The sequence below is a fragment of the Phacochoerus africanus genome, chromosome 1 (genome assembly GCF_016906955.1).
Source record: "Phacochoerus africanus isolate WHEZ1 chromosome 1, ROS_Pafr_v1, whole genome shotgun sequence".
Classification (NCBI taxonomy): Eukaryota; Metazoa; Chordata; class Mammalia; order Artiodactyla; family Suidae; genus Phacochoerus; species Phacochoerus africanus.
The window spans coordinates 242,441,023-242,468,409 of record NC_062544.1 but is presented as its reverse complement, the minus strand read 5'-3'; the positions used below and the strand labels follow the sequence as shown (position 1 = coordinate 242,468,409).

At 37.5% G+C, this 27,387-nt stretch overlaps 1 protein-coding gene across 2 annotated transcripts in view; it reads left to right on the top strand.

Moving 5' to 3' along the window:
* The window catches only part of CRYBG3 (crystallin beta-gamma domain containing 3), a 123,116-nt gene that overhangs the window by 43,365 nt on the left and 52,364 nt on the right, over positions 1 to 27,387 (top strand). For both annotated transcript variants that reach the window (XM_047794113.1, XM_047794122.1), the window contains exons 4-12: positions 268 to 6,418; positions 8,115 to 8,159; positions 8,404 to 8,519; positions 9,503 to 9,650; positions 16,482 to 16,618; positions 17,883 to 17,997; positions 19,139 to 19,174; positions 21,339 to 21,472; positions 25,573 to 25,699. In XM_047794113.1, the coding sequence (XP_047650069.1) occupies positions 268 to 6,418; positions 8,115 to 8,159; positions 8,404 to 8,519; positions 9,503 to 9,650; positions 16,482 to 16,618; positions 17,883 to 17,997; positions 19,139 to 19,174; positions 21,339 to 21,472; positions 25,573 to 25,699 (7,009 nt within the window). The remainder of the gene's footprint in view (positions 1 to 267; positions 6,419 to 8,114; positions 8,160 to 8,403; positions 8,520 to 9,502; positions 9,651 to 16,481; positions 16,619 to 17,882; positions 17,998 to 19,138; positions 19,175 to 21,338; positions 21,473 to 25,572; positions 25,700 to 27,387) is intronic.

The window sequence follows — 27,387 nt, the reverse complement described above, 5'->3', positions numbered from 1 at the left end:
AGAGACAGATATAATCAGGGAACCCTTGAGAGGGAACAGTTCTCAAGAGCTGTTCCTGCTGGCTTGACATTCATGTACTGCTGGTCAAATCTGTGTTATGTTTATTAAAGATAGGTTGAACTAAAACCTTCTAGGATTTCCTTCCCAACTTAGGACATATGAAGAGTAGGAGTATTTGAAAGATGTATTTCACCACAATGTCTGGGATTACTGTTAAGTGTTTACTAATGGTATTTCCTGATACTCTCATGCTGTTTCTTTTTGCAGGCAAATACGTGATAAGCCAGAGATGCCTTTAGTAACATATTCAACGTATCGAGGCCCCAGACAAATTAGGAAATATTTGAAGCAACAGTCGGCATCAGAAACTGTGAACCCCTCAGAGAGAGAAAATGAAAGTTCTGACTCTAGTGGGAGCACACAAATGGGCCCTGAAAGAGAGATGGAACCTGGGATAGTGCCAGTGTCTTCAGCTAGCACAGACATATCTATTAAAGGACATTTGCTTGAAGGCCTGTTAGAAGTCTCTGATTATAACAAAATAAATCTCAACACAGAAGGCCATTCAAGAAACCACCAAGAACTGCCGAACACTGCTTCTTCCAAGGATGTTTTCAATAAAAATGATCCTGAGGGACCTGAAAGAAGTAGGTCATCCCGTTCTGTGACTAATTCCAGCCCCACTCTTAGAGAATCTGACTCACAGCACCATTTCAATTGTGCACCAGTTTCTCAGATGGACAGAAATTTGGTATGTTCAACATTGTTTACAGGAAGTAAAAGTAGCAAAACGCCTTGCAGTCCAGACTTGCAGAGGACAGCTTCCCCAGAAACTATGATAAGAGAAAACATCTCAGTGATGAGTGATGGGACAGTGGTGCAAAGAGAGGAGCATGCTGAGCCTGAGAGCCCTGCTCTTTCTGACTTTTCTTGTAGTAAATCTAATGGGAATGACACTACCAAACAGAGAAGTGCAGATTTGCCAAGTCCAAATAAATCAATTAGGCGTGAAGATCTGCAGTTGCCAGAAAGTAAGTGTTCTGACAAGCAAACCATAGATAACTCATCAAAGCAGGCTGCCAATCACACCAGCACTGTGGCTCTCCAAAGACATGCTGTGACAGACACAGAACTTGGAAATGAAGGAAACGGGTTGTCTTCCCAAGATACACAGGAAAATTTGGCTGTTACAGAAAACAAGCAAGAAGCAGAAAGTGCCTCAGTTGGTGAACCCACAACTTCAAGTCATGTAAAAGAAGGTAGAATCGAGTCATTACCCAAAGATACTGACCAGCCTTTGGTAACAGAAGCCATAAAGCTTGATTTTAGGCCACATGGCAAAATGCCTTCCATTGGAATAAATCAAAAGGACCCTGCCTCTGTAAAATACACTGGTGAGTCAGCAGGTATAGCATGTTTAGAAAATGAAATAGCACCTAGACTGAACTTTGAACTTAATGGAGATTGCATTTCAGAATCTCTTCTTGACTCCGAGAGGCCTCAACAAGCCAAAGTGCTACCTGATGCCAGAACATCTCTTAACCTTGACCATAAAAAAACGGATTTCAATACTTCATTTCCTACCTTCGTTTCTGGAGTTGCCGTGATGAACAAGTTGGATATTCCTGTTTTAAAGAACGAAGATTCTTCTGTGCTCATTGAAACTGGGGATGTCAATATTGTTGGTATTTCCAGTCAGCCTGGTAAGCGTCAAGAAGAAAATGTGGCAGATCATGTTGAGGCTATGGACAGGGAGAATCTCCCTGCTTGCCTTCATCCCAAGCATGCATCTGCAGTTCTTAAATACAAGGAAGTTCTTCCTGATAGTGAAAAATGCCAGTTTCCACTAGATCTTAAAGCCAGTGACACCCACTTAACTGCAGCGGACTTGAGCTTTAAGTCTGAAAGCCTCTTCAAGGACCACAGTTCCATTTCATCTCAAGACCCTAATAAAACAGAGTTAATGCTGTCAAACACCAAAGCATGTAAGAACACTCTAGAGAGGCCTGATTCTTCTTTCTCCTTGGAAACCAAAGCCGATAACATTGCAGAAATTTTATCAAAAACTGAAGTTAGTGGTCAGAACAGTGTTCCTATTGAGTCACATTCTGGAAGAGGAAAAACCCTAGATTCCTCCAAGATACCCGTTTCCCAAATAGAGCCCAGACACATATCTCAGGATAAAATTTCTTCTCTGCTCGAAATTATAGATGTGCCAGCAAAGCCTATGTTAACAGAATTGATTTCCCTAGAAGTTGAACAGGACAAAAGTTTTCAGTCACTGGATCATAAAGACACTAAAGAGAAATATCCAGATGCTGGCCTTAAAGAGAATTGCCAAACTGAAGTTTCTCCTTCTGTCTCCAATCATCAAGGTATTCAGGAAATGGAGGTGGAAGCCTTAGGTGGTCCTCCTGCTCTTCTCCAAAGTGATAGACCTGAGATTTTGCCACCTGTTCATGATAAAAAAGTCACTAGGCATGTGGCACAGAATTGTGAAGCCAACATTTGTGCAATTCATCAACCTTTAGTTATTTGTGGGACTAAAAATATTTCTGGTTTTTCAGAAATGGCAGAACTCAGCTTAACTAATACTTCCCCCAAATTCCAAGAAACTGATAGCATGAAAGTCAGTTCACCTCTCCTGAGTTCTGGTATCAGTTTGGAAAAAAATTCTTTTGCATCTGAGGGCTCAAGTTTTCTTATGAATGCTTCTGTGCTGAGATCACCAAAGAAAGTCTCATCTCACAGAAAGAAGGAGAATATGCATTTCCCAGGTGGTGGTACTGATATCATGTCTTTGTCCTCTGTTAACTCTGGAGAAGTCAGCAAGGTTATAAGATCACACAATCACCCAAGTAATTTTGATTCTGTAAAAGTTACCATAGAGGTCACACATGAAGGTGCCTCCTTAACTAACCCACTATATCCTAATAGCTCTTATTTGGAAGTTGAAACATCTCTCCCAACAGGGGCAGAAGTCACCCCACTTCAGGATCATTTGGGGAATCATCCTGAGATGGTATCTCTTGATTTCCCAACTGCTGCCCAATTTGACAATCCCATGGAAACAGAGACTGGAGCAGTTGCTGGGGCCCCAGTGTCAGTTAACAGCTCAAGCTGGCAGGGTTCTGAGGCATCTGCTAAGCACATAGAAACAAGGAGGAGAGCACATGACCAGCTTTTAGACCTCAAAAGTGGCTTACATAAAAAGGCTCGTACATTGATTGGTGAGATCTTCAATTCTGTCACGGAAGAACTGAAATCCAAACACACAGTTGGTACCCTCGAGGAGCACACAGCCACAGACAGAATAATGAATCCAGGTGCCCTGAAAGAAGACACCCCTGAGAAAAACCCATCAGAAGTGACACTGCCGGGAATCCAACTGACAGAGCATTTCGAAGAGCAGCTCATGGAAAACATGTCTGAAATCCAAGGAGAAGAAAAGGCCTGTGTTTCACCTGTGGTTGGTGAGAAGAGTCTCCTTTTTGATTCTGATAGAATAGATGTATCTTGGTTGTTAGAAGATCAAGCCAGGGAATTAGTCAATGAGATTATTTATTCAGCCCAGGAAACCTTAACAAATGATGCAGAGGACGCTTGGGATTCTGAACTTCAGACTAATACTTCAGAAATTCTGAACAGTGATGATGTTAAGCCAGATGATAGAGTGAGGGAGTTCTTGGTGTCAGAACAGACAGTAAATCAAAGTACATGTGAAATTAGTGAAAATGTATTAGGTAGATTCTTTGCTGTAAATAACTTAGTTAGTGACACAGAGTCAATTAAAGGAAGAGAAATTGGTCTCTACCAGAACTCTCCTTTTTCTGAAAATAGAGCTGGACAGTCTGATGGTATAAATTTGCAGGAATCAGATGCTATTTTACTAGCTGAAAACATGCCCCATACAGGGTTAGCCATTAAGGCAGAAACACATTCATTTCTTCATAAGGACTCTAAAGAGAAAATGGAAATAGAGTGTGTTGATAATCATAAAACTGAAACAGAGGATACAAGAACATCTAAGAGCATTTTGTCCAATGCTCTTGTATGTATATCTGAAAAAAGCTTTCCAGGGCACAGTAATAAAAGCACACCCCTTACAACGTCAGAAGTAGGGCAAGTACACAGGGAGGATGATGAAGTATATATAGGAGAACGTGAGCTTATACCTTCCATGTTGGAAGTGGAGAAAACAAACAAGAAGGATGCTGAATTGAATATTGTGAAATATGATGCAGTGCCTCCTTTGTCAGAAATGGGACGAGCACATAAAAAGGATGCTGAATTGAGTATCTCAAAAACTGAGCCAACAGCTGACATTCTTAAAATGAGAGAAGCATACCAAATGGGTATTGAGAGGTGTATTGAAAAAACTGAGAGATTACCTTCCACTTTAGAAATGGAAAAAGCTTATAGAATGAGGGATACTAAAGGGGATATTGGTAAAACTGACATGACAACTTTAATGTCAGAATTGAAAAATATCTACCAAAAAGATGCTGAGGGAATTACTGGAAAAACTGAAGTGATACCTGCTACATTAGAAATGGAAAGTATTTACCAAAAAGATGCTGAAGGGGATATTGCAAAGACTGAAGTGATGCCTGTTCCATTAGAAATGAAAAGTATTTACCAAAAGCATGCTGAAGGGGATATTGGTAAGACTGGTATGACATCAGTTATGTCAGAAATGGAAAATATCTACCAAAAAGATGTTGAGGGGACTGCTGAAAAGGTTGAAATGATACCTGCTACCTTAGAAATGGAACATATTTACCAAAAGCATGCTGAAGGAGAAGTGGACAAAACTGAGGCGATTCCCATTATGCCAATAACGGTAAATGTCTACCAAAAAGAGGGCGAAGAGATCCCTGCAAAGACTGAAAGCCCTGTATTGGACACAGAAAACACTTACCAAAAAGATGCTGAAGAAGTTATTAGGAAGACTAAAATCGTACCTCCTTTTGCGTTAAAAGTAAAAGAAGCACACAGAAAGGCGGTGCCTGCCTCCTTAGAAATGGAAGAAGCATGCAAGAGAGATGCTAAAGAGACAGTTGGGATGATTGTGTCTGTGCCCTCTAAGGTAGAAATGGAAAGAACGTCCCCAGAAGATTATGATGGGGCTGTCAGGAAAAACAGAGTGTTGTCCACAGTGGTAAATGTTGAGAAAACACATGAAACAGGTCTGGAATTGCCCATTACACAAGTAGAGGCCACACCTCCCATATTTGAAGCTGAGAAAGCACCCCAAGAGTATGCCAAAGGGAGTGCTGGAGAAACAGAGAAAGAGGCTACAGAAATGAAGGCAGGTTTGATAGCATGTGACTCTAGACTTGCCTCATATTTCAAGGGTTATGAATCACCTACATTAAGTAAGGATTATGAAGGCTACCCAGCCTTAGTGCAAGGTTTTCAACCCGAGGACACTGTAGGAAGGCTTGACAGAAGAACGTCTGTTACTGCAGTCCATAAGCAAATAAGGGATCTAGACTATGGAAATGAAAAAGAAGAACCTAGCCTAGCCTTCATTTCTCAGGATGAACAAGAAAATTCTTCCTTTACTATATTGTATGAAGAGCCCCTTCAAGATGAGGACAAGTATGCTACTGCAGAAGTAAGAAGAACACATTCCCACATAATTCCTGACACTTCCACTGACAGCATGACTGTTTTCACATGTGAAAGGTCTGAGAGTAGAACTGACCTCATCCATCACTTTGAAAAGGAAACTAAATTAGGTGATACCTTCGAGAGTGATAGTTCAGAAATATTCTTATCAGTGGAGGCCAAAAGGTACAAGATTTACCCCTTAGCTTTGTCTCCCATTTATGAAGATGACAGCTCTCAAGAGGACATTCTATCCAGCGAGGTCTCCCCTGGTCACTATGGCTCCACGAAATCAAGAGAGAGTGCAGACCAGCCCTCATCTGTTTTATCACTTCTCCAGTCAGTATCGGAGCGTTTAAAGATGAATTTTGGTGAAGATGACAGACAGGAGGGATGGGAGGATGAAAACGAGGAAGAGGAGGAAGAAACGTTCCATAAAGGAAGTCTGAGAGCTAGAAGGCAGGAAACTATTACTTTCAAGTTGCCAGATTCTTCCATCACATTTTACCCTGATGATGGCCAGGAAAGTACTGGAATTTCTAAGAATTCTTATGTGATGTCAAATGAACCTACTACCTCGAATCTGCAAATTGGCCTGTGGCCAGAAAAGGCCTCATTTCTACAGAAATCTGACCTTACTTCCAAACTACATTCTTCTTTAAAGAGTGCTTATCATCAGTATTTGCAGACTTCCAAAACCCATTCCTCAGAAAAAGGAGCCAGATTTGGTGGGACTTTTCAGGAGCCAGTGTCAAAATATTTCCGTGTTCAAGACACCTCAGGCCAGTTAAGCCCATTCACAGAGGTAAGTTACTTTGATTTTTAACTAGCGGAGTAGTGCTTTGGGTCACAAAACGATGCCAAAGCTTATTAAGAAAATAAGTGTTTTGAGTTTATGTAAAAATTGTTTTAAAAAAATACCAGAGACTACTTTGTTCTCTGGTTGAATGGTATCATAACTCACATATTTTATTTTTATTTATTTTTTTTATTTTTTTATTTTTTTTGTCTTTTTGCTATTTCTTTGGGCCGCTCCCGCGGCATATGGACGTTCCCAGCCTAGGGGTCGAATCGGAGCTGTAGCCACTGGCCTACGCCAGAGCCACAGCAACGCAGGATCCGAGCCGCGTCTGCAACCTACACCACAGCTCACGGCAACGCCGGATCGTTAACCCACTGAGCAGGGGCAGGGACCGAACCCGCAAGCTCATGGTTCCTAGTCGGATTCGTTAACCACTGCGCCACGATGGGAACTCCATAACTCACATATTTTAGCTGGACTGTCATATTTGAGAAAGCAGAATTGTTTCATCGGAATCTAAAAAGCATAAGAGAAAATTATGTAATTTACCAGTTGTTTGCCAGTTTTTCATTTTCAAACTAAATTAAGTGAATTTCTCAAGGTATTGTATGTAGAAAAAGTATCACTGTCCACTGAGCTTATTTCTCATGAAAATATTTCATAATATTTAAAAAAATGTAAATACTTAAAATATTTTAAATGTTTGCTTGATAGTGATCTCGTGCTGTAGTTGCTCATGTCTGTGTACATGTTCTCATACACATAGCTGGGCAAGGAACAGACTAATTCATCAAAAAGAAGATGAAAATATTATAGCTAGAAAATGTCTTGAAAATGAGTTACATTTTTCTTTGACTTAGAAATATTTAAACATCTAATATAGACTATTCATTGAACATGGGACGTTCCTTTCCGACATTCCCATGGTCATAGAACTTTCTCTAGGATACCCAGGGCTGTATCTTTACTTTGAGTAGCTTTAGTAGCATGAAGTAATAGCTGAATACCAACCTGTTGTAAAAGAGAGGTTGGGATTTGAAGAAATGTTTCTTTAATGGTTTCCCCATTGCCTCCTAAGTCAAGTGTAACCTCTGGGCTCTGTATTATAAGGTCCCTAAGTGCTGTTTGTTTAACATTGTCTCCCCAAGATCTGGTTATACACTCTGTAAGATGTCTCTGCTTCTCATGATGTTCTCTTCCTGGAATTTTTTTTCTTTATTGCTTCTACCCCCAATCTGCCACATTTTTTTTTTTTCCATTTACCGTTTTTCAAGGTCTTCTCCATACCATGTCCTCAGACAAAGCTCTTGGGAACCTCTCTCTGCTGGTGCCATTTCCGTTGACCTCTATAACTTGGCATTTTGATTATATTTTACCTGAGGGTTTAACTTAATCCCCCACCTAGAAGAGTCCTGGGAACATGATTATCTCTTTCCCCTTCCTAATAAGATCTAAGCTTCTTGAGGGCAAAGAAAAAGCACAATTTCCTCTGTATTTACTTTCTATCCCTTGTAGTACTCAGAGGTATATCTTGCACACAGTGGTCTCTAAGTAAATATGTGATAAATCAGATGGATTTGTGACTGTTAGAGTGAATTTTATATATATATATATATATATATATATATATATATATATATATATATATCTTTCCATTTATGTTTCGTAAGGCTTACTTTTTCCACTTTTCTTATTCCAGAATGTTGACAAACAAACTCTGAGGTGTAACCCAAGACCTGGGAAGGTAAGCACATGTTTCTTAGGTTGACTGAGATAAAATATGAGAATGTTACTTTTAGGTTTGGGGAGTTTAAACTAAATACTGTTCCTTAGAAAATGATTATTCTACTCAGGAATTTAGCGTCTAAATATAAACATTTACCTATATATATTTAGGATATTTTATTTTCTACATTCTAAGACATTTTGGAATTTTAAATGCATTCTTAAACTTTGTTGTTATTATGCCTACTTACTATATGTTGCAGATGGTTATCTATGATCTCCATGGAAGTAAATATAAACAAGAGATCTACTGTAACATTCCTGATGCTACATCTTGGTCTTTTCCGAATGGGGTACTGATAAAAGTTGTAAGGGGCTGGTAAGAGATCTCTTAAAATTTTGTAGCATTTCCCCTGCAGGTGTGTTTTTGCTGTTTATGCTTTTTGGTTTTTGTGTTAAATTTATATTCTTTTTCCTCTAGAATAATTTTTTTAAAGATTATTAGTGTTTTATAACATATGAATTCTCTTTATTTACTGTGGCAGAAAATATAGGTTGATTTTAGTACTTACAGCCTGCTGTTAAGTAGGAAGTCCTAGAATATACAATGTATACAATCAGTATTTTGTAACTGCATAATTAGCAGGATAGATTTGGCAGCTTGAGTTGAAGGCTTCAGTTGAATGAAGCATAGCTTTAAAAATGAGTTCAAAATTTGTGGGATGCTAAGGAATGTGAAGGCCACATGTTTATAAATTCATTTGTACTGCTGACATGCCCAAAGAGTGAAGGATTCTTTGTGTGGTGTAAAAATGATGGACAATCCCATTTGTTATTGTGGACCATAGCCCACGGACATGTGGGGGTCAGAATTTCTTTGTCCCTGTCCCGTGTTTCAGTAACTCACTGGTCAGTATTCATGTTACATACAGTGTAGTGTAGTGCTGTCTGTGAGTAGCAAAATGAGACATATGTGCTCTGTTATCCCGCAACAGGAAAATTAGGGTAGAAGTAGAATTTGAAATTGTTAAGCCATTGTTTTGAATGTACATGTGTATATAGCATCTGTAAAGTGTATGTATACATAAATAGAGGCAAAGTCATAGATTAGGGTGCTATGTTCAGGAAGTATTACTTCCAAGTTGCGTATACTTGTATTCTTTCTTATATATACTATTTGCCTATACTTGCATCAGCATATTATCATTGTTTTAAAATGGAATTATACACTAGTAGTGGAAAATAACCCAGATTTTAAAATTTTAAGTAGAAAAGATGATCTGTGACTTACAATATCATTTGTTTTATGCCTCATTTCTTAGAAAATTGATTATAACTGATCATGCTTTTCTCTTTGTTCAGCTGGATTTTATATGAGAAACCACATTTCCAAGGTCAGAAATGTGTACTAGAAGAAGGGGAAAAGGTGTTAAATCGTGACTGGATCCTTCAGAACAAAAAGCATCCACAAAGAAACTTTGTATTGGGATCTATTAGACGCGTCTTAAAGGTAATGAAACAGTTGATTTTCCCCTATTTTTTATTTTGTTTTGTTTGTCATGTAAAAGCTGTACTTTGAGCCAATGATGCTTAGAAATGGTTGCTAATGTTGTGCTAATTTCATTAATCTTCATTATTATATTGATAATTTTTGACCAGATATGTATAAAGTATTAAATGAATGAAAATTTAAAATATTACATGTAATCTGGCCTATAAAATGTTACATGTTGTAATATATATATGTATATATGTACATATTTTTTAAGAGTAGTAGGAGTATACCATAGAGACAACTTTCTCTCAGTGTAGTTGTGTGTGTGGTGTTTAGAAGAGAGGAAGAGTGAGATGAGTGTTAGGAGAAATGAGAGGAGAAAGGATGAGTAGAGGAAGGGAAAAGTGTTTCTTCTTAATTATTTGTTTAGAAAATATTATTTGAAACTAAGATGAGGAAGGGTCTTTCCATATGAAAAAACCTTTTGTGGCAAGTGCCTTCGTTGTTTAGAGGAAGGGTGAATTAGTGATAAGAGCAGAATTCTCCCATGTATTTTTTTTAATTGGAGTATTAGTTGATTTACAGTGTTGTTAGTTTGAGGCAGGTGTACAGCAAAGTGATTAGTTATAAACGTATCCATTTATTTCAGATTCTTTTCCCATAGAAGTTATTATAGAATATTAATTTGACTTCCCTGTGCAGTACAGTAGGTCCTTGTTGGCTGTCTATTTTATAGATTTATAAAATCTAGATATTTATAGATTTATAGTAATGCGTATGTTAATCCTAACCTCCTAATTTATCTCCACCACCCTTTGGTACCCACAAGTTTGTTTTCAAAAATCTGTGAGTCTGTTTCTATTTTGTATATAAGTTCATTTGTATCATTAGATTCCACATATAGGTGATATCATATGATATTTATCTTTAACTGAGTTACTTCACTCAATATGATAATCTCTAGATCCATCCATGTTGCTACAAATGGCATTATTTTGTTCTTTTTTATAGCTAAGTAATATTCCATTGTATATATGTACCATATCTTCTTTATCCATTCCTTTGTTGATGAACATTTAGGTTGATTCTATGCCTGTTGTAAATAGTGCTGCAAAGAAAATTGGGGGGCATGTATCTTTTCAAATTGTGGTTTTCCCTGAATAGATGCCGGGAGTGGAATTGATGGATCTTATAGTAGTTCTATTTTTAGGTTTTTAAGAAACCACCGTATTGTTGTCCGTAGTGGCTAACTTATATTCCCACCAGCATTGTAGGAGGGTTCCCTTTTCTCCACACCTTCACCAACATTTATTGTTTGTAGTCTTCTTGGTGATGGCTTTTCTGACCAGTGTGAGGTCATACCTCATACCTCATAGTAGTTTTGATTTGTGTTTCTCTAATAATTAGTGATGTTGAGCATCTTTTCATGTGCTTTTTGCTCATCTGTGTGTTGTCTTTGGAGAAATGCCTATTTAGATCTTCTGCCTATTTTTTGATGGGTTGTTTTTTTTTGATATTGAGCTGCATGAGCTCTTTGTATATTTTGAAGATTAATCACTTGTTGTTCACATCATTTGCAAATATTTTTACCTATTCTATGAATTGTCTTTTCATTTTGTTGTATTTTCCTTTGCTGTGCAAAAGCTTTTAAGTTTAATTGGGTCCCATTTGTTCATTTTTTTATTTTTTGTTTTAATTATTTGAGAAAATGGATCAAAAAAGTCATTGCAATTTATAACAAAGAGTGTTCTGCCTATGTTTCCCTCTAGGAGTTTTGTCCTGCCTTACATGTAGGTCTTTAACACATTTTGAGTTTGTTTTTCTATATAATGTTAGAGAATTTTCTAATTTTATTCTTTACATGTAGCTGTCCAGTTTTCCCAGCACCACTTATTGAAGAGACTGTCTTTTGTCCATTGTATATTCTTGCCACCTTTGTCATAGATTAATTTACCATGAATTTGTGGGTTTATTTCTGGGATTTCTATACTGCTCCATTGATCTATATTTCTGTTCTTATGCCAGTACCATAGCGTTTTGATGACTGTAACTTTGTAATATAGTCTGAAGTCAGGGCTCCTGATTCCTCCAGCTCTGTTTTTCTTTCTCAGGATTCCTTTGGCTATTCGGAGACTTGAGTTTCCATATACATTCAAAATTTTTTTTGTTCTTGTTCTATGAAAAATGTCATTGGTAATTTGATAGGGATTGCATTGAATCTGTAGATTGCCTTAGGTAGTATAGTCATTTTGACAATGTTGCACATGGTATATCTTTCCATTTGTTTGTATCATCTTTAGTTTCTTTCCTCAGTGTCTTGTCTTATAGTTTTCAGAGTACAGGTCTTTTGCTTCCTTTGGTCTGTTTATTCCTAGGTATTTTATTCTTTCTGATGTGATGGTAAATGGGATTGTTTCCTTAATTTCTCTTTCTGATCTTTTTTTGTTACTCCCATGTATTCCTAAGGGTTCCTTCAGCAGTAATGTAGTGCCTGCTTTAGTGCACTTACTCCTGTGATAGTCGTGGATATTTATGTATTTTTAAAATTATACAAAAAATGTATAAATGGAAGTAGATCTTATGATGATTTGGATCAATGTTATGAAATCCTTGATAGTTGCAGATAGCATACAGAAAGATAAAGTGGCATACAGAAAAACTCATGTTATCATACAGGGGTGTCTGCATGTATTTTACATCAGCTAATACTTTCTGCAAAACTGTAAGCAAACCTGTGTCTAACAAATATTTATATCTACTTTTGGACCCAATATTGTGATAGGTACTGGGGCTAGAAATACAAGTGATGCATGGTTTCTTACTTCAGACTGCTCAGAGTCTAGGACAGAGAGAGCTGACTTAGGACCGTATGATGTGGGAAGTGCTCTGCAGGGCCCCTCAGATGCATGGAGATGGGCACCTCATCTGGAAGAGGTGGCACCTGATTGGCACCTTGAGAGAGTAAACAGGACGGGAGATGTGAGGAGTCCTTGGCAGAGCAACTTGTGTCACATACCAAGGTGAATGTTGATGGTACTGCAGGAAGATTGATGGCTCTGGCGTAGAGGACAGTGTTCATTTTCACTGAAAAATTTAATTGCAAGTTCAGCTCAGCAGGCAGCACTTGAGCACTCATGTAATTAGCTACCTCATGAGAAATCCCTTGAAATGAATAATTAGTTTGTAGGTGGACTCTCCTAAGATTTAAATAATGTGTGGTTTGTGCCTGCCTTGCATATATCAGGCACTGTGCCAGGCCTAGTGGGGAAAAGAAAAGACGAATAAGATATTGTAAACAGCAACCTCCACACCCCCACCCCAAATCAAACAACAATAAAATCAAACAAAAAATTTAGTCTGTTGAGCCTGGGTATATAAATGGGTGTTTGCACATCCACTGTTTGCTTAGAATATATTATAGGAAAGAATAAGTCATGCTTGCATTTTTTCCTTCTTGCATTGTTTGTTCTTGGAGTCATTTTTAAAATTGCACTGTTAGTAACCACTTGTCTTGGACAGGCCAGCAACATTTAGTGAGGAAGGAAAATAAAACTATTGAGCATTGAATGGAAAAGGCATTAGCATTGTTCTAAATATTTTACAAAGCAAGAATCAGGCATCAAACTGCTTGCTTTCTCCAAAATTCTGCCTGTTGATAGCTTCATTTTCATTTCATGGCCATGAAATCTTCAGATACATATAGGCCTATGCCATCTCTGTCTTGTTTCATCATCTTTTAGTTGCTCTAACCTGAGTAGTCAAAACTTTTCAGTATGTCTTTGCTTTGCTGTGAGTAGATACAGCAAGTAACAGACCACCCATTTTATAAGCAATTGTAGATTCTGCTTAAGGGTCATCTTTGCCTGCAGTGGAAACAATGGGAGGTGAGATAGTGGTGCAGCAGGTGTTGAGTCAGTGCTTTATTTTTTCAAATAGAAAAAATAAATAGTTCAAATAACTGTTTGTTATGCATTTCATATATTTTTTAAACAAATGACATTTCCTTGCTTCAGAAGTTACTTAGGTTGTGCCCTCATTAATGAGCCAAGCAGAAAGAAATCTGTTACAGATCAGGGACTGAAGGTATTTCATGTAAGGTGGAGGCAAGTAGTTTTTCTTACCGTTTGTAATTCATTCCTACCCTGTTTCTCTCCTACAGCTTTATCTCTGTTCCTACTATCCTTTTAATTGCCCAAGCTTGTAGATTTCACCAAGATATATTTATAAAGTGTATTATGATTAGAAATGTCTGGGAGGAAGCCATATAAACTTTTTTTTTTACTAAGAGTAAACTGCTCATTGTTGCTAAGTTACTATAAGGCACCTTTCAGTTGCTAGTGTTTACTGCCTTTGTCCATCAAGAGTTATACAAATCTTGCAAAGACATTGTTTCTGTGAATAGCCGCCATGGAAAAAATAGAACCTGTGAGATCTTTTTAGTCAACTAGAAAGAAAAAATCGATCCTCTAATAAAGATAGTTGAGAATGTACTCATCCTTTTTTGGGTTATTTTCAGTTTTTTAGCCATCATTATTCTTTTTCAATTATGCTCTTTCCTGCTGTGTTGTGGTATTCTCGAATGCCTCTTAGCTTTTTCCCTTTTATAAAGTACCACCCAAACATTGTTTGTATAACACAATGCAGAGGAAACTTATTTGTGTGAGACACTTAGTTAAGTGTTCTGTTACTGTACCTCAGATCCCTAGGGGAACATTAACATGGCAGCATTTTAAATAATGTTAATAGAACTCTAATTTTAATAGCAAACAAAAGATCCTTGAAGATTAACAGGTGACTGTTCTGGACATTTCTGGCTGTTTATTAAATGAAACTTTAGAAGGAAATACACATTTTGTACTTTTAAGGATATTTTAGTTCATGCCTTCTTACTGTATTGCATTTTAGAACTATCTAAAAATAAGATGTATCAATTTGCTTGCTTTTGTATACTGATAAGAATGATTAATAATGATTAATAAAAGAACTCAGTTTGGAGAAAGGTTAAAAATTAGAAAATTGCAGTTGTAAAATTACTAAGTAATCTTTACTATGATTATAGTAAAAAAAAAAAGTTCAATCTGATAAATGTCACCGATGATTATTATTGCATTTACCTGTTTTATTAAAGCATAGTCATTTGAATTTTGCAACGTCCTAGATGAGAATTATGCTATTGAAACTTGTCTTGTAATTAAACACTAATGATTACTGAGATAGATTCTGTCTGTGTTCAGACAGAAGTACATCTGAGGTTTCAGAAAAAGGAAAAATAATTGTGGTTTTGATTCTTTAAGAAAAGATGAGGGGTTTTTTGTTTGTTTGTTTTTTAGGGCACACCCACAGCATGTGGAAGTTCCCAGGCTAGGGGTTGAATTGGAGCTACAGCTGCCAGCCTGCGCCATAGCCACAGCAACGTGGGATCCGAGCCATGTCTGTGACCCACACCATAGCGCACGGTAGTGCCAGATCTTTAACCCACCGAGCAAGGCCAGGGATTGAACCTGCATCCTCATAGATACTAGTTGGATTTATTGCCACTGTGCCACAGGGGGAACTCCCTGTTTCGTTTTTTTTGTTTTGTTTTTGTTTGTTTTTTTGAGTTGGTACTTGACTATTAAAAGATTTTCTTAAGAATTGGCATCTTTAGTTGCAGTGAGGGGAACCATTTACAAAGTTTGAGAGGCCAGAAGTGGAAATAGTGTGGGTACCAGTATGACTGCTGAGTTATGGAGAGTGAGTATAGATCACTAGGTTGTTGTCATATTGTAGAAAAGGGATTGAACCTGCATCCTCATAGATACTAGTTGGATTTATTGCCACTGTGCCACAGGGGGAACTCCCTGTTTCGTTTTTTTTGTTTTGTTTTTGTTTGTTTTTTGAGTTGGTACTTGACTATTAAAAGATTTTCTTAAGAATTGGCATCTTTAGTTGCAGTGAGGGGAACCATTTACAAAGTTTGAGAGGCCAGAAGTGGAAATAGTGTGGGTACCAGTATGACTGCTGAGTTATGGAGAGTGAGTATAGATCACTAGGTTGTTGTCATATTGTAGAAAAGGAAACAGAAATATAAATTTGAAATGGGTTGGGTCTTGAGCCAAGGAGTATTACAGGGAAAGTGGTATTCTAACAAGCCCAGCTTTATGAAGAGTAAGGCAGTACTCCACTGGTGGTATAGGCCCATAATCAAAGTCTTGACCTTGATGAAGGATGAAGGACCTTGACAGTGGAAAGTTTAAAGGCAAGTTTGATGGATTTGACATGGTGACAACGAATATGTGGTGGAGTATAGGGTCAAATTTCATGCCTGTCTTCTTCAAACCAATTTGGACTAAATAAATAGAATACCACAAGTAGGAAAACAGATTTCCTTTACCCTCACCTCAAATTCCTCTTTCTTTTGTCAATGTAAATTTGATAACACATTGAGCGAATAGTGACTCTCTGCTATTTATTTTTTATGTTTCCCATGAGATTAGCTTTTACTTAACTCCCTTCCTCCCTATGGCTTTGTTATGCTTCCAAGAAGGAAGGCTTACAGACTTCTGGCACTCAAGTAGTTTGGTAACTCTGAACATTGCTTAATGGAGCAAGACTTTTAAAAATAAAGCAGAAAGAACTGAGGTAATACTTTTTCAATCAAATAATATTTCTAATTTTCATGTTATCAATGTACCTCCTTAGAAAAATTTATTTTACCAAATTGGTAAGGAGAAACAGTATTTCCTTTATGCTGTTTTTGGGTAGAAATTCCACTGAACAATGACCATAATTGTGACTGCATGTCCAGGGTGTTGAGAATACTGGGCTGTATGTCTCTAGATATTTCAAAGCCAAATTTTTTTTCAGGATTGCAGCATTCCAGAGATAGAACTTTGCCCACAGTCTGATCCAGCACGTTGTCCTATCTACATACAGCGAGCGGTCCCCAATTTGGAAGAGCTGAACATCCCCAAATCTGTGTCTTTCACTGTGAAGTCAGGAGTGTATGTATTGTTTCTTTTTATTATAGTGATTGATGGCTACCAAAGTTAACTTACTGTTTCATATTTCAATAGGTAACATACATATTTCTGAAGTTTTAGTTAATTTCAGCATTTATACTTCTGGATACCTAAGAAAGACTTTTGCAGGGATTAAAACAGTCTGTCTGTTTTGTTTTGTTTTGTTTGGATCCAATTAAGTCTTTGATGCATGACTTCCAGGAGCAGATCTAGATTATTCTCAGGCATAATTCCTGACTGATGCATCCATTGTCTATTCATCCACCAAATCCTGGGCCTAAGAAATAAAGACATGCCACTGGCCTACAGTTGTGGAGCCTGAGCTATTTATAGAGTGTCTCAGTGCTAATAGCTATTGAGGGCTTTTGTAATACCAGGGAAAGGCACTTCTGTATTCCTACAAGGCAGGTGGAGCTGCTTTCAGGTCATAAATGAAGAAATTGTGTGGTTTGTTCCAGGCTGCCAGCTGGTAAGCATGGATTTGATACTATGCCTTTCTGATTCCAAAGGTATCTTTAGGACTGTGGGTCTGAGTTCAGTCTTAATTCAACTCCAAATTCTGAGTCACAGGTTCTGTGTTGCCTGGTCCAACACGGATCCCTCTTCTCTCAGTATTTTCATCTTCTCTGATGATAGTTGGTGTCAAATTTAGGAGTCGCTGTTGGGCATCTTTCTTCCTCTCTCCCAACCATAGAGTAGAACTCTTGGGCAGATCCAGTAATTGACCTTATCCATGAGAAATGTCTATAATTATCAAGTTTAGCTGGATGCTAGATGGGTCTTTTAGGAGTTTTATTTCAAATACTGTTCCTGAGGCAGCCCAAGAACTGAAATTGATTCTAAAAATGTGGGTCCAAGATGTAAAATGCCTAGTGGAATTTCTACCTCTGATTGCCCCAGTTTAAAGAAGAATGGACTACAGTGAAATGGTTTTGATTTTTCAGTTATATCCTGAATTAAAGGTTTCAAACTTTAAAATATTGGAAAATTCTGAGGAAAGTATTACCAGTGCTTAGAAAATACAGATTAGACTTAGGATGGTGTTTTAATATAAATACTTAACAATATGTTAACTCATTGTTATATACTGTTTGGAAAAGTCACTTTGAATGGTGTTACTAGTGTAATTCTGTGACACAGGTGTTTTTTGTTTTTGTTTCTGTTTTGTAGCTTTTTTAAACTTCTCTTACAGAACCAGATTAAGTATTCCTATTATGCTTTAACCAATCATTCATTTCTTATTTAGTTGGCTTGCCTACCCAGATATTAATTTTAAGGGGCAAGCTACAGTTTTGGAGGAAGACCATGGACTCTTTGAGGTTTCCGTAGCAGAAGTGAAATCATTGCATCCACTTCAAATGGTAAGCATTTTAAAAAGAAGCTTTTCCCACGTATCCATGAATTTAAGATAGCTTGGATAATTGCTCATGCTTCTCAATCTTGAGAAACGAGTATGTATACTGAATTGGCAAACTATGCATACACTGTTTTTCTCTATGTTATGGAGAATATCTTTGTGAAGATATTTTAATGTTTTCTAGAAAACAAATATCTCAATTTACTTTGTGCTAAATTTATCACAGTACATATAGTTTCCTTATAAGTAATATTCTTTGAAAATTTTACACTTTTAAAAAGTTCTAAATTTTTTTTGATGCTTATTAGAATATTACTTGTTGTAAATTATGCTCTTCCATTGCAGTAATGAATAAGTTCTGCATTCATGATAAATAGGTAGTTGTGTCAACAGTAGCTTTCTTAAAAATCATAAGTACCTGCATAAATTATTTATTTTGTTACAAACCTTTTCATTTGAGGGGCAAACTATTTAGTGAAATGTTGGCTATGTGATAAACCTTTAAAAAAATAAAAACCAGGAACAAATGAGAAATTTTAAGGACTATACAATATGGAGAAGCATTAGACACAAGGAAATTATAAATTAGAGCTTTTGTGAGGAGAAGGCTTCCTTTTATGCTCTACACCCTTGTGGTCACAAAGATATTAAGTGTTTTACGAAGTATTGATGGAACTTGGAAGAGGAAGTCCTTTCTCTCTAATTTAAACAGCCCAAGCAATTGCAGAGAAGAAACTTGTATTAAATGATTTAGTATCTACTCTGCCAAATGAAAAATTTAAATCTGCTAGCAATTCCATTCTTGTTTTTGAGACACTCTGCAGTGGGATTAAACCTTTAATTGGTCGCATGTACTTAAGGACTAAATCTCCGTTTCCTTCCTTGTAGTGGTTGTAATCAGGAAAGTATCTTTTCAAGATGTCTTGACCTATCCACATTGCTGTAGAGTAGTCTGACTTGATTTGACTACTGTAGAGTTCTGTACTTAAATTTTTAACTTGTAAACTTTTAAAAATACCACAACTTAAAGTTAACTGGTATGTAATCTTCATTAATCGGATGTTTATACTATATACATCACTTAAGTACTTTTGAATATTTTGAATATGTATATATCTAATATTAAAATTTCTTATCATCCTAAGGGTGGACTGAAAGTGGAAATGCCCATGAACTTAAAGGTACGTCTTGAACAGACCTTGGTAGCCAGCTAAAAAGTTTAAGTATTAACCTTTAACTGTTTGGAACAATTAAAAATGATTACTTGAATGTATGCTGATAATAGGTAGCTAAATGCATGTTGGGATGGTAAGAAGTGACTGCATACAGTGGTTGCTGAGGGCCCAGGCTGGAATGGGGAGTGGGCTCGTATGCAAAGGTGGAGGTCTCTACTGGCAACCCAGTCAGACCCATAAGTACCTCCTAACACGGTGGAAAGATGGTAGGTTTGGGATTTGTTTGGGGGAGAGGAATTGAGATAATAGCTAGATATCCAAGTGGAGGTACATGGCAGGCATTTGGGAATGGTGCCCAGGATGGTGATCCAGGTTGATCAGAGGGAGATGTAGGCAACTCCTCCCAGGTGGATGTCAGTTTGTGTTAGTATCTGAATGGAACAGTAGAGGCAAGGAAAACTAGGGTGGTGGTAGTGGGATTAAGCACATTTTGGAAAAGGAAAAGAAATGAAGTGTAGAATGACTATATAGGAGAGATAGGAAGAAAACCAATGTCATGGTCAAAGATGCAAATAGGCCTGTGTTTAATTAGGTTATAGCACTTCCAGAGATAGGTAGGGAGACAGGAATTCATCCATCCTCTTCTCCTCTGAAACAAGCCACAACTCCTCTAGGCTTCCCATTTATGAGCTTCCTAATTTGTGGAATTAGCTACCATTCTCTCAATCACAGAGAGGAAGTTTTTAAAAGCTTAGTATCTGAGTGTGTCAAATATACTTTGGCTGTATTTTGAAATCATACATATGTGAGTTTAAAAAAAAAATTTATACCTGAGTTCCACTCAAACAGATACTATTTTGGTCTGGGGTGTGATCACAATTTTTTAAAGCTCCTTAGGTGATTCTAACATGCAGCCAAGGTTTCAAACCAGTGACCTAATAGATGCAGAATTATTTGTGACACTCCCTGAGTGACTCCTGTTTCAGTCTCCTTGTCTGCTGAATCAGAACTTTAGGTGGGTCTTTCTTAGACATGTGCAGTCTGACAGGTTGCAGAAGTGTATGAATGGAACGGCAGTCATAGATAGTCACAGTTTTCAAGTTTTTAGGTGTTGGCTGATGACTTACTCATCAAAGGATTATTGCTTTTTACTTCATCTGAATGTGTTCAACATATGTATCATGTATTAAACCCAAATAATACTTCATCACTTCCAATACAGTATGCTATGAACATTTAATATATAGAAAACAGCAGGAGAAGTATGACATATTTTTTTCAGTCTGTGTGATATTCTCAGGTTTTTTTTTTTTTTCCTAAAGAAGCTATAACTTACTGGTTCAATGTATCTAAGCATGGGCTCTTTTTCACCAATTGTACACAAATTATGTCATTAGCCATAAATAGGGCAGGTGATAAGAGTGTGAGTACATTAATGCTATTATCAGTTACCACTTCCCTGGAAGTACTAAGGGCAGCTTGTGGAAGTAAAGAGCATCAGAATGGTAGAAGAGAAATACTAACCCAATTTTGAAAGAAATGAAATGTTAGAGATCTCTTTCCTACTACCTTCCCTCCTCCCCTATTTGAATTACATATGCAATAAAACTACCAATTTTTTTTAGTGATTTCTAACTTTTGGGAAGTTGTGTATTTTAATTCAGGAATTTGCATACCTCTTTCTTTTCAGTGAATAGTAATGACCACAGAAACAGTGTTTTCTCATAGACGTGTTTTCTCAACTCAGTAGATAATTTATCATTTTACCCTGGAACCTCAAGAGAGCTTTTTATTTTGTATAAAGGAAATTCAGTACATATAAGGCAGGTCTATATCAAATTCTAAACAGAGAGATAAAAATAGGAAGATAATTCAAACAAACAGTTACAGGACACTTTATGAGATGGTCTTAGGATTTGGGTATCTAGAACAATGTAATCGTACCTGAGTATATTGAGATAAGAGAAGCATTAAGATAGTTTACCTTTATGATGATAAAGACTCATATTCCTTGTGAATGTCAGTATGCTATATTTTAAATGTGTAACAATGAAGAAAATGGACAGTGGTCCTTAAATCATATTGTGGCCTTTAGTGTCACTTTAGTAAAAATATATTTATCTATTCTAAAATATGAGTATGCTAAGTAATTTCCTTTCCTATTTTTTAGGTAATTATTTATGAAAAACCTCATTTCCACGGACAGGCCAAAGAGTTTAGTGAACATATAGATTCTGTCCCTAATTTTTTAAAAAATGATGTGGACTTTCATGGAATTGGATCAATCCGTGTCATCGGTGGAGTGTGAGTGTTCTATTTTCAGTGTATGATTCAATTGTCTATTTTTGAAGATCAGTACAAAAAAAATGTGCTAAGCAGAACAAAAATAATTTACATTAATATAAAAATATAAAAAAGTACTAGTTACTGACAGCTTTCTGTGATCTCTAGTTATTAAGAGATTTTTGAGATAGATTAAATGAAGAAAACAGTTTCTAAAACACTTAGTGTTTCTAAACACAATATAGAAGATAAGAATTGTAAGATAAAATTATTTTTTACAGATTACACACATGTATGAGAGCCCCAATTTTGATCCTCTTTTCTGTCCTAGTTGGCTTTCTGTGCTGAAGATGCTGGCAGTGAGTCCTCCCTGGGTGTGTGTTTCCAAAATCAAGGATTCTTGACATTGGTTATCTCATGGCCCTGCTCTGTTTTTAAGAAAGCTCCCTAAGAACCTCTAGGTACAAACTTGAGTGTAACCATCATTGCTACTATCCCAAACTCAATCAGCAGTTACTGGGGCAAGCACCCCAGAAAAATCTGTGACTGGACTGGGGTGTGCCTTTGAAATTTATATCCCAGCAGGTAAAGCCACAGAGAAGAAGCTTTCCTCATTGCTTATTTGCCATTGTCCACCCAGTGCTAGAATCCCTTCAGACACTTTCCATTAGTCTCTCTGTTGATAGGTTAGATCATTTGGAATATTGGTTCATTTTAATTTAAACAAAGATATCTCTTGTTATTTGCGGTAACATCATATAACTTGTTCATTCTAGTCAAAGATGCTACTCAGATATTTATTCATAGTAGTTAAATAACTTATCTAAGATCACTCAGGGTCTATATTTAAAGACTTAGCCTTTGCAATGTCTGAAAGCAAGTCAAACAATGGCCACACTGGCCAAAATGGAAATATAAGAGACTATGCAGTACATGTCCATAATTGACCTGACATATCAATAATCATTTAATTCCTTATCCCTGAATTTAAAAAATGTGTTAGAGGTTTGAGAAGCACTTCTGTTTTGGATAAACACATTTTTATTGTGTTGGATTTAGTTGCAATGTTTTCTCATCTGTGGACAGACATACTTCATGTTAATCCTGCTATAAAATATTTTTGCCTTTTCTTTCAAGTCTATATCATTTTATCATTAGCTGGATTGTGATTTGCATTGTTATTTTCCAAGTGTATTTGCAGTGATTCTGTAAAAATCTCAATTATTATGGCATGTAAAACAGTTTACACACTTTCATTTTTTATATGACAGTTGCAGAAGAGAAATGTGATGTCCCCATTTAACGATGAACAACTGGCCTCGTTGTTCTACTTTTTTTTTTACTGCTTCACTATTTCATTATTTTTCACTTTTAAGTGTTAAACTTTATCTGTAGGTAATAGGATCTCTTCTTCATCTCTCTCCTTTCTTGAGGAACCTAGGGAAAGTGAGGTTGATGTTTCTTAAAATTTTTCTTAGATAACATCTTTTTTTTTGGCGGGGGGGAACACCTGTGGCATGCAGAAGTTCCTGGGCCAGGAATTGCACCCATGGCAGCAGTGACTCATACTACTTCAATAACAATGCCGGATACTTAACCTGCTGTGCCATGAAGGAACTCCCTATAAATTGAATCTTAATCAAAAATTAATCTATTGGAAAACCTAGACAGAAGATTTTTGAACTGTCATTATGTAATAATTTAATAATCTGGCTTTTAATATTCTTCCATATCTTTTATTATTTTTCCCATTCAGGTATATTAAAAGCATGTTTTGAATAGCCACGTTTATATAAACTTAGGATTTTAAAGTTTTCTTGTGAAATTTATTTTCACATACTAGTTTAAGAATAAAATTAGTCTCTTTACCAACTAAAGAAGATATACTAAGATGAATAAAATGTTTGTTCCAACTCATATCAACCCCCTACCCCTTCCCCTACTGTCAACTAAATAATATGCACAACCTAAAAGTTGAGGGTTGCGGAGTTATGTTGTGGTTCAGCGGAAACAAATCTGACTGGCATCTGTGAGAATGCAGGTTCGATCCCTGGCCTCTCTTAGTGAGTTAAGGATCCGGTGTTGCAGTGAGCTGTGGTGTAGGTCACAGATGTGACTCGGATCCTGTGTTGCTGTAGCTATGGTGTGGGCCAGTGGCTACAGCTCAAATTTGACCCCTAGCCTGGGAACCTCCGTATGCTGCAGGTGCAGCCCTAAAAAGATGTATATAAATAAATAAATAAATAAAATAAAATAAAATAAAATAAATGTTGAGGGTTGTGTTTTATTCAGTGGACAAAACTGAGGACTTAAACCCCTCAGTTTAAGTCATCTTAAAGTAACATCTCCAGTAACCCTGAGCAAACTGCTCTGAGGAGGCCAAGGGGGAGCTGGATACATAGGAGTTTTGCAACAAAGGGCTGGTAGTAGGAACAAAAGGTTATTCTTAATAACGGAAAACCAAATATCTCAGTTAAGGAATTTAGCACTTTCCTCTGTATGGGAAGATGCAAGGTCTGGGCTTACTGAAATCATTCCTTCGACTGTATCTCAGCTCTCTGGGGCCAGTGTCCTGAGGGCTTAGCTTCAGGAGTGGCTGCAATCTGACTGCTGCTAGATGGCAGGTATTTGTTTCCTTCCTGAGTTCCCTCAGGGGTCACCGGCCCACCTTTGGAGGTGGCTGTAACTGCTAATGACTGTGACACCCTTGTTTACTGATATGGCAAGCAGTATTTTATTTCTCAGTACCATATGCCTACCTATAGAAACTGAGAAGTGGTTCATGATTACTGAGCAGCTACTGTTGTTTCGTACCCTATGAAAATAATTCTTTGTAATATTTTTTATTTTTAACTTTCTAAATTTCTTTATTTTTTGGCTGCAAATGGTGGAAGCAACATTTTCTACCCATAAATATTTACTGAAGTCTTTGTATGTATTTAAGGCCACCTGAGCTAATACCAGCCCTGTTTCATTTCTCCACATATGAAATTCCAGGGCCAGGGATCAGATCCGAGCCACCACTGCAACCTACGCCACAGCTGTGGCAGTGCCAGATCTTTAACCCACTGTACCAGGCGGGGGAATGAACCTGCATCCCAGTGCTCCAGAAATGCTGCTGATCCCGTTGCATCACAGCGGGAACTCCTAGAATATTTTTTATATCCTCCCAAAATAATAGTAGTCAGCCCTACCTGGCTTCATTTTGTCCAGCTCCAGATTTCAGAAGTCTCCAACTCAGGAGCCCAGAATAGTCATTCTTGGCATCTGCCCCATTGGAGGGGGTCCACTCTAATTACCCTGTATCAACTGAAGGCAGATTTAAGCAGATCAATGTGTGTTTTGAATCATCTTTGCCCACATTGTGTTAACTGCTGTGGATTGCCCCACGTAAAGCTAAGTTCCCTGGAGGACTAATGTCTAATGGTGTTTACCAGTGTTCCATACTGACAGTTACAGATTAGAAGTCACGAAACCTGCATCCTTGGAAAGACTACCACAGCGCTTCCTGTTTCCATTATCACCGTGATAAAATGGTGGAAGCAACATTTCCTACCCATAAATATTTACTGAAGTCTTTGTATGTATTTAGGCCACCAGAGCTAATAACAGACCTGTCGCATTTCTCAGTTCCCCGTTTCAGATTCAAAGCTGGTGACAGGATCCTTTGATTTAAACTCTAAATAAATGTTTAATATAGTAATCATTCTGTGAGTCCAGTGGGCTTAATCAGAAAAAATAAAACTGATTGTCTTTGAATCTCAGCATGGATTTTACAGTATTTCTCATTGACTGTTTGTGCTTTCCATTATTTTTTACTTGGCAAGCTATTCCGCAGCCACGTTGAGCTATGGTATCGGGTCACACTACAAACATTTAATGAGCGTTGCTCTGTTGTAATTCTACAACACTTAACCTTTTGCTGGGAAAAGCCTGCAAACTATAAAAATTATTGATCTATGAAGCATACACCATTTGTTTGTCTTTGTAAATGGTGGCAAAATAAATGTGTTGCTTTTTAAAATATGATGTGCAATGAGGTGCTTTATCATGATTTTCTGTCTTACTTTCTTGACTGCAGTTTTATTAATGACTCAATTGGATGTCCTCTGTATTTCTAGGTGGGTTGCATATGAGAAAGAACATTTTAAAGGCCAGCAATTCTTGCTTGAAGAAGGAGATTTTGAAGACAGTAATGCCTGTGGAGCATTAAGTGGTTCCATCTTGTCTTTCCGGTACTTACAAGCTGTGAGTTAATTTTCTGTCTGTTTTAGCTTTCCATGAAAACTAGACATGACCTCTGGTAGAACATAAGGTTATGAAATGTTTCTAATAACTAAGAGCATTAAAATGAATGACTCATGTGACTTGCCTGCCTTTCTTAGCTGCCACAGTTATTATAGAATACTTAGGTTTACTTTTCATCCATTGATTCCACAATCATTTTTGAGCACTTGCTTTGTTAGATGTATTGAGTTAGGTACTGGAGATGTAGTGGCCAGAGACTCAGTCCCTACTTTTGGAGAGCAGGCAGTCTGGGAGGGAAGGTAGCACCTATATAAATGTTTGATATTGTTGGATTATGATTAGATTAAGCATAAAATACTCACGGTACCTAGAGAAAGGTTAAGTACTTCCACTTGGAAATCGAGAGGAAAAGGGGACAGCAGAGCTGAAATTTCAAGTGTAAGAGTTGGCCAAGTGGGGAAATTTGAGGACCGGGTAAAGAGGAAAGATAGGTGTTTTAGCAAGAGATTAACACATAAAAGGGCAAGGATGTGCCAGGGGTTCTCACTTGGGGCGATTGTACCCAGGAAGCATTTGGCAGTGTCTGCAGACATTTTGGATTGTTATGACTTTGTGGGGGAAGGGGTGCTACTGACATTTTAACAGGTAGAGGACAGGGAGACTGCTAAATCCCTACAATAAATAGGACAGCCCCCCGCCCCCACAACAAAGAATTATCAGCCTGAAACATTAATAGTGCTGAAGTTGAAAAACCTTCATGTAAATGAACCTGCTATGTTTTGAAAATGTAGTTAAGTCAGGATATTAGGCAGAACTTTGGGAAGATGAATCTTGAGCCACATAATGAAGGGCCTTATATAGCATGTATATATAGTACATGGTATATATATTATACATGGTATATGTAAGTACATTTTTTCTTGACCATAGCCACTGATGGATTTTAGGCCTAGTGAGTGTGATAAGATTAGCTGTTTAGAAAGCTCTTTTGGGTGAGTATATCAAGAAATGGCATGAGGTGAAGGAGGTGAGCCTGCAGGAAGCCTGCGTGAAAGAGGTCTAAAACATTACAGGACTGGAAGCTGATAAAGACACAAGGAAGAGGAGGTAGATGTTAGAGAGTTCTGAGGATATCAGCCTTAGCAAATGTTGCTCAGTTTTCTGACCAGCTCTGGAGACTTTTTCATTGTGTTCAGAGGGGCACATTTTCTCATAATTTGGAGTTATCACTGCAGTATCATTTCAAAATAATCTGTACCCGTATAAACTCTAAACTATTTGGCATGGCCTCCAAAGTCCTCTTTGAAGGAATTGATAATAAAGTGAAGGGTCCTAGTGGGCTTTGGATGACCACAGGGGCTGTGTGTGCTCTGGCCTTTTAGGTTTCTGTCTGGGTCACTAGCAGCACTTCTGCCACCCCTCACCTGGTCAGGCAGGAGGAACCAGGATAGGAGAGAAGAAGTGCAAGGGGATGAAGCATTCTTCATTCTAGGAAGAAGGAGGACCACCAGAACCAGTCCTGGGACCACTAAACACCAGCTTTGAAAGACAATACAAGCTTGCCTCTACCCTGATTCTTATCTGTGTCCCTATTTTCTGCTCCCCAAACTATAAAACCACCTCCTAATCCATTTCAAGGAGGGCACAGTCTTTAAGGCATTAGACTGCTGTGGCCCCCTTTGCCTGGC